General features: G+C 42.3%; 1 protein-coding gene across 1 annotated transcript; it reads left to right on the top strand.

Annotated features, from left to right (window-relative positions):
- The first annotated feature begins 1361 nt into the window (after window positions 1-1361).
- pde6d (phosphodiesterase 6D, cGMP-specific, rod, delta) lies at window positions 1362-11759 on the top strand. The gene is made up of 5 exons (XM_079581071.1): window positions 1362-1625; window positions 3688-3776; window positions 6781-6906; window positions 11086-11191; window positions 11316-11759. Exons 1-5 carry the CDS (start codon window positions 1576-1578, stop codon window positions 11395-11397), a joined length of 453 nt encoding a protein of 150 aa, XP_079437197.1. The 5' UTR covers window positions 1362-1575; the 3' UTR covers window positions 11398-11759.
- The last annotated feature ends 1302 nt before the right edge of the window (window positions 11760-13061 follow it).

Below are 13061 nucleotides of genomic sequence, written 5' to 3'. Positions count from 1 at the left end.
CGATTTATTATCTCATTTCACAGGCAGATTTTGTTACTTCCTCACTCAATTCAAGTGCAAACATAGGCTACTTAATCCCCTTCACCCCCACCCCCAACGGCTCTTATTTAACAGGATGAGGTTGGATCCTTGACTTATCCAATCTGGGATAATGAATCCAGGGTCTGCGCCCCGGTGTATAAGTATAAGTGAGCCGTGAGGTGTGGTTGTGGGGCAGGGCGGGGTGGACTTGAGAAATCAAAATGTATCAGTCGCCATAGAATCAATTTAAGTTGGCAACATTGAAAAAGTGGGATGTAAATAGCTGGGATGGGGACAGGGTAGATGCCCAAATGGCTGTACAGAAGTGTGGCCATTCTGTACAGCCATTTAGTTTATTTAAGGGAAAATAAAGTAAAGTGATTAAGAGCATTTATGTATTAAGATCCAGTTTCAGCTCACAATGAAGATGTGCGCTGAACTAACACAAGAATCATAGATAGATACTTCATTAATAAAGTAGTGAGGAGTCCAGTAGAATACCGTACATCCAGTTAAATCCATACGCCACACACAAAACCCAAAAAATACAACAAATAATCATGTGCATTTCAGTACATGTTGTTAGCAGCTTTTATACGCGACAAACATCCTGAATATAGGAGATTGTTTGTGTTTGCAAAAATAAATCCAGCATTTCACGATTTGTTAACTGCGACCATTTTCTTTTTGATTGATTGATTGATTGTTTATTCCGAGTTCAGTGTACAATATATATACATTTTTTACACCATTTTTTACATTAACATGTGCTTTTGTGACATTTTAACATGCATTCATGACATATATACTTGCCTATATACATAATGCTGTACATAAACTTGAAAAGGAGTGGGAGGAAGTATAACTATTAAAGTTGCAGTTTTGATTTGATTGTAATGTAGATTGCAGCCCCCCTGTAGAGCACTGGTTCTCAACCTGGGGGTCGCAAGACAGATTTGGGGGGTCGCCAGATCGTGTAGATAAAAAATATATATATTTTATTAGCATATAAAATAATATTTTACTGTAGCATGTGTGTCCTATTTTACCAGAGAGACATGATTTGTTCTTCATTTTATTTTAGCCATTTTATTTTAGTCTTTGTTTTTAAGAAATATATAGACTAATGTCCCTGTTTCTCACGGTGTGACCCAAGTAGGGGCCACGAACCACTTTAGCTGTTATAATGGGGGTCGCGGCTCCAAAAGGTTGAGAACCCCTGGACTAGAGGGCGGGAGTCAGGATCACAACAGATCCACGGACCATAGTCACACCGTTCGTCCCGTTGCCATGGTGAGGCGTCTCTATCCCGTCAAGAGTCCCGCCCCTGCCCCTGATCCCCGCGCTGTGATTGGCTGAGCGCGGCGCAGGACAGGCCAGTCAAAGCGGCTAGGCTAGCTCTGTGCTGGTGGTATATTTAGCTCATTGCATTATCGGATCAGCTTCTACCTCACACTTCGGAAATATCGAACAAACTACGCATACTTTATGCTTTTCTCGCCTTTTTTTAGGTAGCAGTTGGTACGACTATAGTTTTCAGATAGTGTGTTTAAAATGTCTTCAGACGAAGACAGGGCCAAGGAGATACTGAAGGGCTTCAAACTGTATCCTTTTCCGCTCCTCTGAGGCGACTCTGCTCTCCCGTGTAGCCGGTGTGTGTGCTGCTGCACCGGGGGCGGATGCAGGACCTGGAGGGGGATCTTCTGTCGGTTCACATCTTCTGCTGGTTCGACCACACTTGCATTAGAGCTAACTTTCTGCCCGGTTCTTGCGTGCTCGTAGCCCTAAGCTAGCCTAATCCAGTTGCATGACAGCTAGGTTAGCAGCTACCACTGTATTTACTGTGTTATGTGTGTGTCGGGGGAAAGCTACTACAGGATGCCAGGACTCGGACTTCTGTGTGATTTAGCATTTGAAGTGCACATAAACGCCTCGTGCTGTTAACCATGTCCTCTCCGGTGCGGGGCTGCGGGACAGGTGCGCCTCTCAGAGTGTTACAGAAACAGGAGCGTGCGTTTAAGGCGTCTGCAGCCTCACCTGGGGCTCATTAGGGCGCGCGCAGGCTGCAGTATCCAGCCTGTATCCACCCTGGAGGTTCACCACGACCCTTCACTGGGACTTGGGGACCGTCCCACTGAACACTGTATTCTTGTTGGAGACGCGGTGGTAGGATTAAGCCAGGTGTCTGCTCTCAGTGCACGCTGGTGGGGGATGGGACTCGCCGAGGCGCCGGCTGGTACTGACGGCACCTCGCGCGCTCTTGAGGCCGGAGTGGAGGTGATGGAGAGGGGTCGTGCGGTTGACATGAAGGGTGGTCTGACCGTGACAGCACTCCAACTGTTTGTCTGGTTATGAAGGGATAAGTTTAACTCTATTTGAGCTCTTAATGAACAAATTAACATGGATTTGAAATAACCAAGTCCAGATGACAAAAGTTGTGCATGTTTGATTTTCTTGTTGATGTGTTCTTGTGGTCTTTTTAGAACTTAAACCTCGACTACTGCTCTCGGCGGAGGAGCAGCGTCTCTACTCCGAGCCCCTCGTCCTGTCTTTACCTCATCTGTGATCTTGGTCTTTCGGTCATAGCCAGAGCCGTGGGAAGATGTTTTAGTTAGGGGGCGCTGAGGGACAAAATATGCCCCCAAAATACTTCTTCTGTGCATAAATCCTATTGATTAACCTCTTAACTCCCGCCTGAACCGAGAGCATTTTCTCCAGTTCAGCTTTACCCAAATCCTGTAGGCCAGTGTAACGCCTCATTTGAAAGACCTACAAAACTAAATGGATCTTTTTCCTCACATCAGATTTTTTTTCATCACTTTGTTGTTGGGCAGTCGACACATTTTTGTCAAATTTTTGTGACTTTTTCGTCAAATTATTCGCATTTTTTTGTCAAATTCTTCCATTTTTTCCTCAATTTTTCGTCACATTTTTCTCACTTTTTTGTCCATTTTTGTCCATTTTTTTGTACATTTTTTGTCACTTTTTCGTCAAATTATTCGCATTTTTTTGTCAAATTCTTATCACTTTTTCGTCCATTTTTTCCTCAATTTTTCGTCAAATTTTTCTCACTTTTTTGTCCATTTTTTGTCAATTTTTGTAAATTTTTTGTCACTTTTTCATCAATGTTTTCTCACTTTTTTCACATTTCCATCCTTGTCTTCGTCTCAGTTTTGTTGCTATTTTCAAACCTTTTTTCCAGAAGCTTTTGGATTGGGGTAAAGCTGGAGAAAATGTGCCCTCAGCACCCTGGGTTCCCACGGCCTTGGTCATAGCAATAAATTATTGTAGAAACGTAGATCGGTAAATCGCTTTGGTATAAACACCACTCAATTTAAAGGTGCATTATGCAACTTTTTTTGTGGAAATAAAGTTGATATTTGGGCGTGTTTGACCTTGCAGTGACCCAGCGGTTGTATGAGTGGTTTGCGTAGTGCTTTTATTTTTCCATCTGACTAGAAAACCTTCAAAACAATTGATCCTGGAGCGGTGTAGACACTATGCTAACCGCTCATACGGCCTGGGTCAGCTGGGTCACTGCAAGGTCAAATACGCACAAAAAATGTAACCTTAAAATGTTTGTAGACAACTGTCGGGTGAATAGAATTGGTCGTGTGCTTGTTTCCCTGCTCTTCTGTCACTTGTTCTTTGACTGCTGTGTGTCAGAAACTGGATGAACCTGCGAGATGCTGAGACGGGCAAAGTGCTGTGGCAGGGCACCGAGGACCTGTCCGTGCCCGGAGTGGAGCATGAAGGTACCGCACGCTCTGCCAGGGTTAGGGATGAGCGATTTAGGAAGGAAAAATCACATTCATGTTTATCAAGTGACAGCAAGAAGCCCCCAGGTTCGATTCTCACCTCGATGGGGCCTTTCTGTGTGGAGCTAGCATGTTCTCCCCATGTCTGTGTAGGTTTCTTCCGGGTACTCCGGTTTCCCCTACCACTAAAACATGTACAATGGGTCTCCCCTGAAGAGATTCTTGATCTCAGTGGAACTTTCCTGGTTAAGAGGAGACACTACAGGCAAAACTCAATTTTTTCAGTTTTCAGGTTTTGGGCCAAATTGGTCTCTGAACATATAAGCTTTCACCCGGAAACAGAAAATATGCCTAATCTTCACAGTAACATGTTTAAATATTGCGCTGATTCAATGTTCCCCCATAGACTTATATGGGAGAATGCAATTTCAAGGGCCTTTTTTCGCAAAACACATTTTCTGTCATTGTGGCGACACTATGTCCACGTCAGTCGGACCTAAAGACTTCAAATTTTCCAGCCTTGGACTGAACAATATTTGGAAGATTTTTTCTGAGTGACTTTTTATCATCTAATCCCTAAGCCCCATTTATTGAGCTTTGAATGTCAAAAAATAAGGCGACAATTAAATTTTCCACATTTTTCCACTAAAAAACAGCTTATTTTAAAACTAAACAAGAAATCCAAAATCCCCTCTGAAAACGTCTTGGTAACTCATTTACCAATAAAATGAAACCATAAATTTGAATGTAGCTCTATCCATTATTCAGATTTCGTCGCCGAAAAGATGGGAAATTTGGGCATTTTTAGGCATAAAACACCTTGTTCTTATATGAAAAGATAAAATGACAGAAAACTTGCAATGTATTTTTTTCTCACATTTATGCCAGTGATCGACAGCAACAGTTTCAAATTGATATCTGTAAATATACATTTTTTCCCTATTCGCCTGCAGTGTCTCGCCTTAAATCAAGGTCAAATAAGATAAAATGACAGAAGAGGAGTAACTAAGGTGCAGATGTTGAGGAAAATCATCAAAAATAAAAAACACACTCCATAGCCAATGTCAAAAAGTGGATTTATTCAAGACAGCGTTTCGTTTTCGTTCCGTTTTTGATTTCAAATAACATATAAACCTAGATTTATTTCAGAACTTTAGAAAAAAAAGTGAAACCGAGGAGTGTTTCAATATTACGTTCGAAGGAAAGTTATTTTTCAATACACTTTCTTCGTAAAAGCTGTGGATTTGAGAGTATCACATAAAGCCTCGACTCAAAACTGAATAATGTGAGTTTAGTTGATCTGTTAGTAAAAATATTTGCAGAATCCTCGAGGGAGAGGGCACTCTGAGTGTAAATGGACAACTCAAGGGGTATGCGAGACCAAATGGGTTGGGAACCATGCATTTCTTGTCATACTAATAATAATAATAACAAAATCGATGGCAAAACAAGCGTAACATGGAGCTACATTTGGAAAATAGTAACATTTACGTATTTGTAAGTTACTATGCATTTTTTTAAGCTATGTAGCTGTAAATATTCGTCAGATGGAAGACCTCACCGTATAAGATAAGATAAGATAAACCTTTATTGATCTCACAAAGGAGAAATTCACTCATTCAATTCAATATTCAATCAATCAATCAACCAATCAATCAAAGTTTATTTGTATAGCACCTTACAGCAACACAAGGAAGACCAAAGTGCTTCACAGAAAGATAAAACAATATTAAAAACTCAATCACAGGATTCAGTATCAGTATTCACCTTATTCACCTTATTCCGGAGGTTCGCGTGGGCGCCACCATGAATCGTGCCCACCCCTTTCCTCCGATCTGTTAACTTGAGACTGGAGAAGACCAGATTAAATCAGTTACTACATGTTTGTGCAAATGAACACTGGCCATTTAACACAAATCCTTCTACTAAACCTCAGATTTGAGCCGAGGATATTTCCCCTCGTTCTTCGTTTAAATAAACGGGCTTCACGCTCGACCGGAAGTGTCTCGACAACGGAAGCACCGAGACAAAGCAAAAAGAGGCAAAAGTGGGCGGGGCGGAATAAGGTGAATACTTTGGCTACTTTTGCGATTTGGATGTTGCTTCAGCTAATATTGCTATAACTGTTATTTAAAGATACATTTTGCAGCCCTGGTTCAAACATGGCTCGGAGTCTTAACACGTGAGGAAAAAAAAGAATTACAGATCGCTAAACTCGTACAAGAATCACAGGCATTTCCAAAAGGTCATTATGCTAGTTTGCACTTGATTCGGATAAGGCCCAGCAATTACAAAATATTAAATAAATAAAGTAAAGTAAACTTGCTACTGCCTTTTAAGTACACTTTAAAAGGCATATTCTCTTCACCTCAATCCAAGTTGTCTACTGAATTTATCTACCCTTTTCCTTGCTTAAGAATTCTGAAGCCTGTTCAGCGTATTTTGTGCATAGCAGTTAGCGTTAGCCATCAGATATCGCAAATTACGAACGATCCAGATGTTTTTCTGACTCGTCAACCCAACAACCACACACGCGTGACGTCAAAGCCTAGTTAGAATTATTAATGAATGTACTGACCACTGGAGATTTTACTTTGGATAAGAATTTGCGCTTAAAAGTGTATAGCATCTGAGCTAATGCTAAATCATATTCGGTTAAGTTGAGCATCTAGTGGCCACTAAACCTTACATAAATGATATAAAGGTTATGAAATGGATATGCTATACTTTTATATGTGGTCTGGCTTCATAACCCTAGAAGTGGCACCCATGAGCTGATAGCGGGCTAGTTGTTGTTAGCATTAGTTAGCAATGAGTAAAGACTATGGTTAAAGGTTCAAAGCAGGAATGATTTCAAACAAAAATGGTGAACGAGTTGTATCTTTAACCAAACTGTGTCAAATTCAGGACCAGAAGAAGGTTTAAATGGAAGTATATTTAGAAAATCAAGACTTTTGTCCACAGCAGGCGTAGACTTTCTCTGACAGTGTTGTGGTTTCAGCTCGAGTGCCCAAGAAGATCCTCAAGTGCAAAGCCGTGTCCCGAGAGCTCAACTTCTCTTCCTCGGAGAAGCTGGAGAAGTTCAGGTTGGAGCAGAAGGTCTTCTTCAAAGGACAGTGTCTGGAAGGTCAGCTGCTCTTCATTTCACACAGTTTTCCTCAAATAGAATTCATTTACACAAAATTACGCCTAAACTGGGTACAAACCATGTCTGAACCAGAAAACTGAATCGAACCTGGAATTCCTCAAGTTGGAGATACGTGCTTGGTCAATGTTGAGTCGAGCTGCACGTTTCCCAGCATTTGAATCCCTTTTACACACCACAGCTGAGGCAGTGTTATGACACGTGTGATTGAAGTCCCAATGGCGTCTTAAAGCCTTCCCTGTTCTATTGAAGGATTGAGTCGCACCCAGAGCACATGGCTACTTAATATTTGTCAACAAAAGGACATGCTTTAGCACTCCTGATTATAGCGGTTGGACTCGACTGTACCAAAAGATCTGACTCTCTGCGAAAGGCTACATAGAAGCAAATGTAATTCTTTCCTTGCAACAATACATTTTAGCAGGTACAGGCCCTCCACAGTGAGAGTGTAAGCTGCTGTGGACGTCAGCACTTTAACATTTAAGAGCGCATTGCGATTGGCGGATTTATTTATAATGAAACCCAATTTATAGCTGTGCATTTGGGCGGCGCGGTGGCACAGCGGTTAGCATTTGTGCTTCACAGCTAGTAGGTCCCGGGTTGGACGGGGCCTTTCTGTGGAGTTCGCATGTTCTCCCCCTGTCTGTAGGAACTCCGGTTTCCCCTACAACTAAAAACACACATAATAGATGAATCTTCCAGCCACGTAATTAATACTGACCATCAGCCTGGCACCACATCTGGAGATGGGTCCATGGGTTCTGCACTGGCGTCGCCCACTGCTCCTTACAGGTCGCCCCAGTGGCATTGAAGGATGGGTCTTAACTTTCACTTAAATTTCCCTACAGGATCAATAGTATTGGCCTGGCAAAAGCCAGACTGACTTTATTTATAAATACATATAAAAGACAGTCTGGAATTGTGGTAATAGGACGCAATTTCCAAATGAAGACTGGAGGCGGGGCTAACAATCGCAGTTTAAACGAGAGCGAACCAATCAAACACAAAGCGACTCAGGCTTTGCATTCACGTCCTCCGCCATGATTGTTTGTCGTCCACACGTGCAGTCGAGTAAATGTTTCCGGTGAAAGCCCTCAGAGCAGCTTCTTGCTGTGGCTTTAACGACAAGTCCAGCTCATTTAAAACAGAAGAACTGGTTCTAGTAAAAGATCGTTGTGTCGAGGCCATCTTCACTGTTTTCGTTACGGCCCTGAGGAGCACAGATGACGCACCATTAACTCCCGCCTCCCGTGCTATGATTAGTCAGCGAGATTCAAATCGCACAATTCCAGACTGTATCCCCCCATGTATCTCTTAACAGAGTCAGTCTGGCTCGTGCCAGCTACAATAGTATACCAGTAACTTTGTTTTACAGTACCCTTGATACATTGTAAATAACTAAATTTGGTACAATGTAGTGTTGCTCTGTAACAATGTGCAATAACTTGTACCTATGGGTTAGATACACTATGGAATAATATGTATTAGTACTTTGTATGTCCATAATATAATAAGACACAACTCTAACCCTAACCTTAAGCCCTAACCCTAAGGGTTTTGTGTCCGATTACATTATGTATCTACAAAGTACGAATACAAGTTATTCCACTGTGTATGTAACCTATAGGTACAACCGTAACAGATTGAGCACATTACATTGTACTAAATTTAATTAGGTACAATGTATCAAGGTAGTATAAAATAAAGCGATGTCAGTATGGCTTCCCTTAACCTTACTGTGGGCAGTGAGCAGCTGGAAATGACATCTGGATGACATCTAATAATCATCAGAATAAAAGAATCTGCATTCCAAGACGCCCATCTTCATGCAATAAATAAATATAATGTAATGCGATGGCCTGATCCGCCCCTGGACCTCACGAATGGTCGGTGCTTTTTGTGGCTCTTTTCACAAGGTTCAAAGGTCTTGGTCTCAGACAAGTTAGTCACCCTTCGCATTATGATAATTCGTGATTCCAATTAATGACCAAGTTACTGAGTGATACTGACAGTCACAGTGACTCACTGCTAGTCAACAAATAGGCCTAGCTTAGCTTTTTCTTCTCTGCTTTGTGGGAGAAGACGTTTCTCTTTTCCGTTGCTTCAAAAAGGTTTTTTCAATTCTACTTTTCGATCCTTTTAGACTGTGATTTCCCTGCTCCGCACATCTTTCTACAATGATGTTTATGTCTCATCCTCTGTGTTTGCACATGCGCAACTCGACTCAACACTTTGCACGTACTTTGAAAAGTGACTTAGCCCCAATGAAAATGAATAGGGTTTGGCTTTAGATAAGTGTTTCACTTCAGCCAAAACCCTTTTCAGTCATTGTTTCAGTGTTTTCATGTTTTGTAGTCAATCGTGTCTGAGTGAAGATACTGACGAAATAAATTTACCGAATAAAATTTAAAATTGCATAGGATCCTGTTTACCAGCTGAAGAAGTTGTTTCTTCTTCTAAAAGCGTCACTGGACCCACTCTAGCCGTCAATTTGTTAGCATGCCATGTACTAAAGAATATTGGCTTGTATCTTTTCAGGGCTGCCCAAAACAACACTGACAGGATTTAATCTCCCCATTCCCTTTCAAAGCATCCTCAGGGCATCACTAACAAGACAACCGTGGCTTTAATACCAGACTACATTTAAAAAAAAACGTAGTGAAGCCGCTGTCAGTTTGTCATCTGTGTCTAAATCATTTCTAAATAAAACTAAACCAGTCTCCGTCTAAATCGAGACTAAAGATTCATCCGGATTAGATCTGGGTTAATACCGGTGTAAGTAAAGATTACGCAAACCTGCAGTTACTCTGATCTAGCGCTAAACTGGTCTACACTAGAAGTATCCTGGAACAGGTTGAGATGATGTTGACGTTCATGTTGGTGTCTTAGTCCATGACAGGTGTATGGCGTGTATGGAAGACACAGTAAGAAACTTAAATTCATCCATTCATTCATAAAATCATAGCCCAAGAGCAAGTACAGATACAAAGCTTATATTATGTCAATTTTTTTATTGTTGGGATGTCGGTCAAGATGGGGCATGAACACACAATTAAAACCTGTCTTGATTGATTGATTTTGGATGTTTGCCGCTTTCTTTAAGCTTGATTTAGCTCATTTCTATTGCACATTGTAGGCAACAGCTGACCAAAGTTGAGAATAAAAGTGATAGAAGTATAAAAAAGGTCAAACAATAAGAAAGTTCTGTGATAGCTCTGTGGTGGTGCTTCAGTTTCTGTCCTCTTCTTTTTGAGCAGGCTTGTCCAAAGTGTCACCAGAGATGATACTTTTGACCGCAATCTTTTTAATTCCACACAATTAAAACTTCCAAAGTAACATTTAATGTGAGACAGAACTGGCCATTATGGTTCCATGGAAATAGTTGAATGATTTAGACTAGGTATGAAAACCTTCAATATTTCAAAAGATCACGAAAGATTAAGCTTAATCATCGTACTGATAAGAGATTTGTGATTCAGACACACACGGGTTTGTGCAGATAAAGGCACAATATGGACGGTTTCTGCCACACAAATACATCAAATTAAGAGAACAGATGCTACAAAGCCGCAGGCAGGTATTTGAAGCTGCTGGTGCCTCTGGAGTCTCCCAAACATCACGGTGTCGGACCTTCCAGAGGCTGCAGTTGTGCATAATCCTTCTATCCGGGCCTCCCCTAAACTGTTAATTGAAGCTGATGAACAGAAATGGCTGCAGTGGCTCAGAAATACATGAAGACTTGTTCACTGATGAGGCCGTGTAACCCTGGATGGTCAGATGGATGGAGTAGTGGATGGTTGGTGAATGGCCACCACAAGGAGGGGGCGGAGTCACGTTTTGGGCCAGAATCATGGCGAGAGCCGGTCGGCCCCTTTAGGCTCCCTGAACGTGTGAATTAGGGGGGACGGCAAGAAACAGGTTAAAGCTGAGAGTCAGAAGCTGTTTTCGCACCAAACTGTTCATAGGAACAATCTCCAAGATCCCCCTGTCCCACTTCAGTCACGGCAAGCTGTTTCTTGAAGAGCTTTTAAAAAATAGTTTGTCACTTTCCAGATAATTGTAGACCTAACTGTGGTTAAATTAAGAATGTAAAACTTGTTGAGTTCCAACGTTGCAGTAAGTCTGAGAATGCTCAGCTCACCCTCCTGTTTTCTCTCACAGAGTGGTTTTTCGAGTTTGGCTTCGTCATCCCCAACTCCACCAACACATGGCAGTCCCTGATCGAGGCCGCGCCCGAGTCACAGATGATGCCTGCCAATGTGCTCACGTAAGTCTACTCTGCAGTCCCCCTACAACTGTGCAACGTCCCACACTCTGGCTGACTATTATGGGCTCGACACACAGGCAAACAAACAGTCTCTAACCTCGCACTCCTGCCGCTTGTGTTGCAGAGGGAACGTCATCATCGAGACCAAGTTCTTTGACGACGACCTCCACGTGAGCACGTCCAGAGTGCGCCTGTTCTACGTGTGAGGGTCCAGGCCCGCTCCACTGCCCCTCCTCCCCCCTCCCCCCCCACGGTGGAGGCTCCAAAAGCCTCCCCAGAACATGGACTCTTGGCTCGCAGCAGACTTCTCTCACTGTTTTAAACTCAGGGGACCGTCCCATGATTCCTGTGTGTGTCTGGACCAGTTGCACTTGGACCACGTTTGTTTTACCTGGCCCCGCCCCCCCACCCCCACCCCCCTCGGTTCACAGTGGACAGTTGAATCTGATGTGGCACCGCTGAACAGTCCTGCCCACATCGAAACCCGCTCACGTTCTGGCAGTCAAATTCTAACTTAATTTTCCAACTCCAATGTTAAAAGTTTTTTTGAGGAACGGCGGCATATTTAGCTATACGGTAACTACGTAAGTTATAAGTTTTCAGTTCACAAAGTTTTGGATAATTGTTCTACAGACAAATGTGTGCTTTATGGCAGAGCCGTGGGAAGATATTTTAGTTAGGGGGCGCTGAGGGACAAAATTTACCCCCAAAATACTTTTTCTGTGCATAAATCCTATTTATTAACCTCTTAACTCCCGCCTGAACCGAGAGCATTTTCTCCAGTTCAGCTTTATCCAAATCCTGTAGGCCAGTGTAACGCCTCATTTGAAAGACCTACAAAACTAAACAGATCTTTTTCCTCACATCAGATTTTTTTTCATCACTTTTTTTTGTTTTTTTTTGTTGGGCAGTCGTCTCATTTTAGTCAAATTTTCGTGACTATTTTGTCACTTTTTCGTCAAATTATTCACATTTTATTGTCAAATTCTTTTCACTTTTTCGTCCATTTTTTCTCAATTTTTCATCACATTTTTCTCACTTTTTTGTAAATTTTTTGTCACTTTTTCGTCAATGTTTTCTCCCTTTTTTCACATTTTCATCCTTGTTTCCGTCTCACTTTTGTTGCTATTTTCACACCTTTTTTCCAGAAGCTTTTAGACTGGGGGTAAAGCTGGAGAAAATGTGCTCGGTTCAGGTGGGAGTTAAGGGGGTTGATATTGCCTGCAGTTCACAAACTATCCACCAGCGGGTGCTGCAGCGCCCTCAGCACCCTGGGTTCCCACGGCCTTGCTTTATGGTCATGGCAAGAAAGATAGCTGCCATCATTTTTTTCATGGGCCTTATGACTGCACAATCGGCGGCAGCACAATCGTCGACGCTTCCGCATGAATGTACTAAAAAATAATAATCCCTTTCTCACAACTAGCCTCGAAGTCAGTTATCAAAGGCTTAATGATAGGTTTAAGTCAGGGTCATACAACATTTTTTTCCTGGTTTTAAAAGATTCGAACTTGCTTGGTTAGCCTAGCCTGACGCTGCGAAAGTGACGGCGATCGAGCTGCTGCTAATAGAGCAATCTCTGCATCCCAGTTCTTCATGGGGATAAGGTAACAAGTCCGTTTTTCAGCTTTGAATGACCCCAGGTGATTGTTTTCTAGCATCGGCGATACTCCCGCCTTCACGATATCATCTTACTCTCGCTACAGATATCCGTCAACACGACTGACCGCTGAAAATGGATTTCCACTGCTCCGAGTATACAAATAGGTACAGCCCCCTTTTATTTATTTATTTTCTTCTTGAAGACCGTAGCAAAAGTGACTGGCAAAGCTATGTCCGGGGCCCGCAGTGGGTTTCGAAGTGGACGGAC

The sequence above is a fragment of the Gobius niger genome, assembly GCF_951799975.1.
Source record: "Gobius niger genome assembly, chromosome: 22".
NCBI lineage: Eukaryota > Metazoa > Chordata > Actinopteri > Gobiiformes > Gobiidae > Gobius > Gobius niger.
This window is presented reverse-complemented; position numbering and strand designations above follow the sequence as displayed.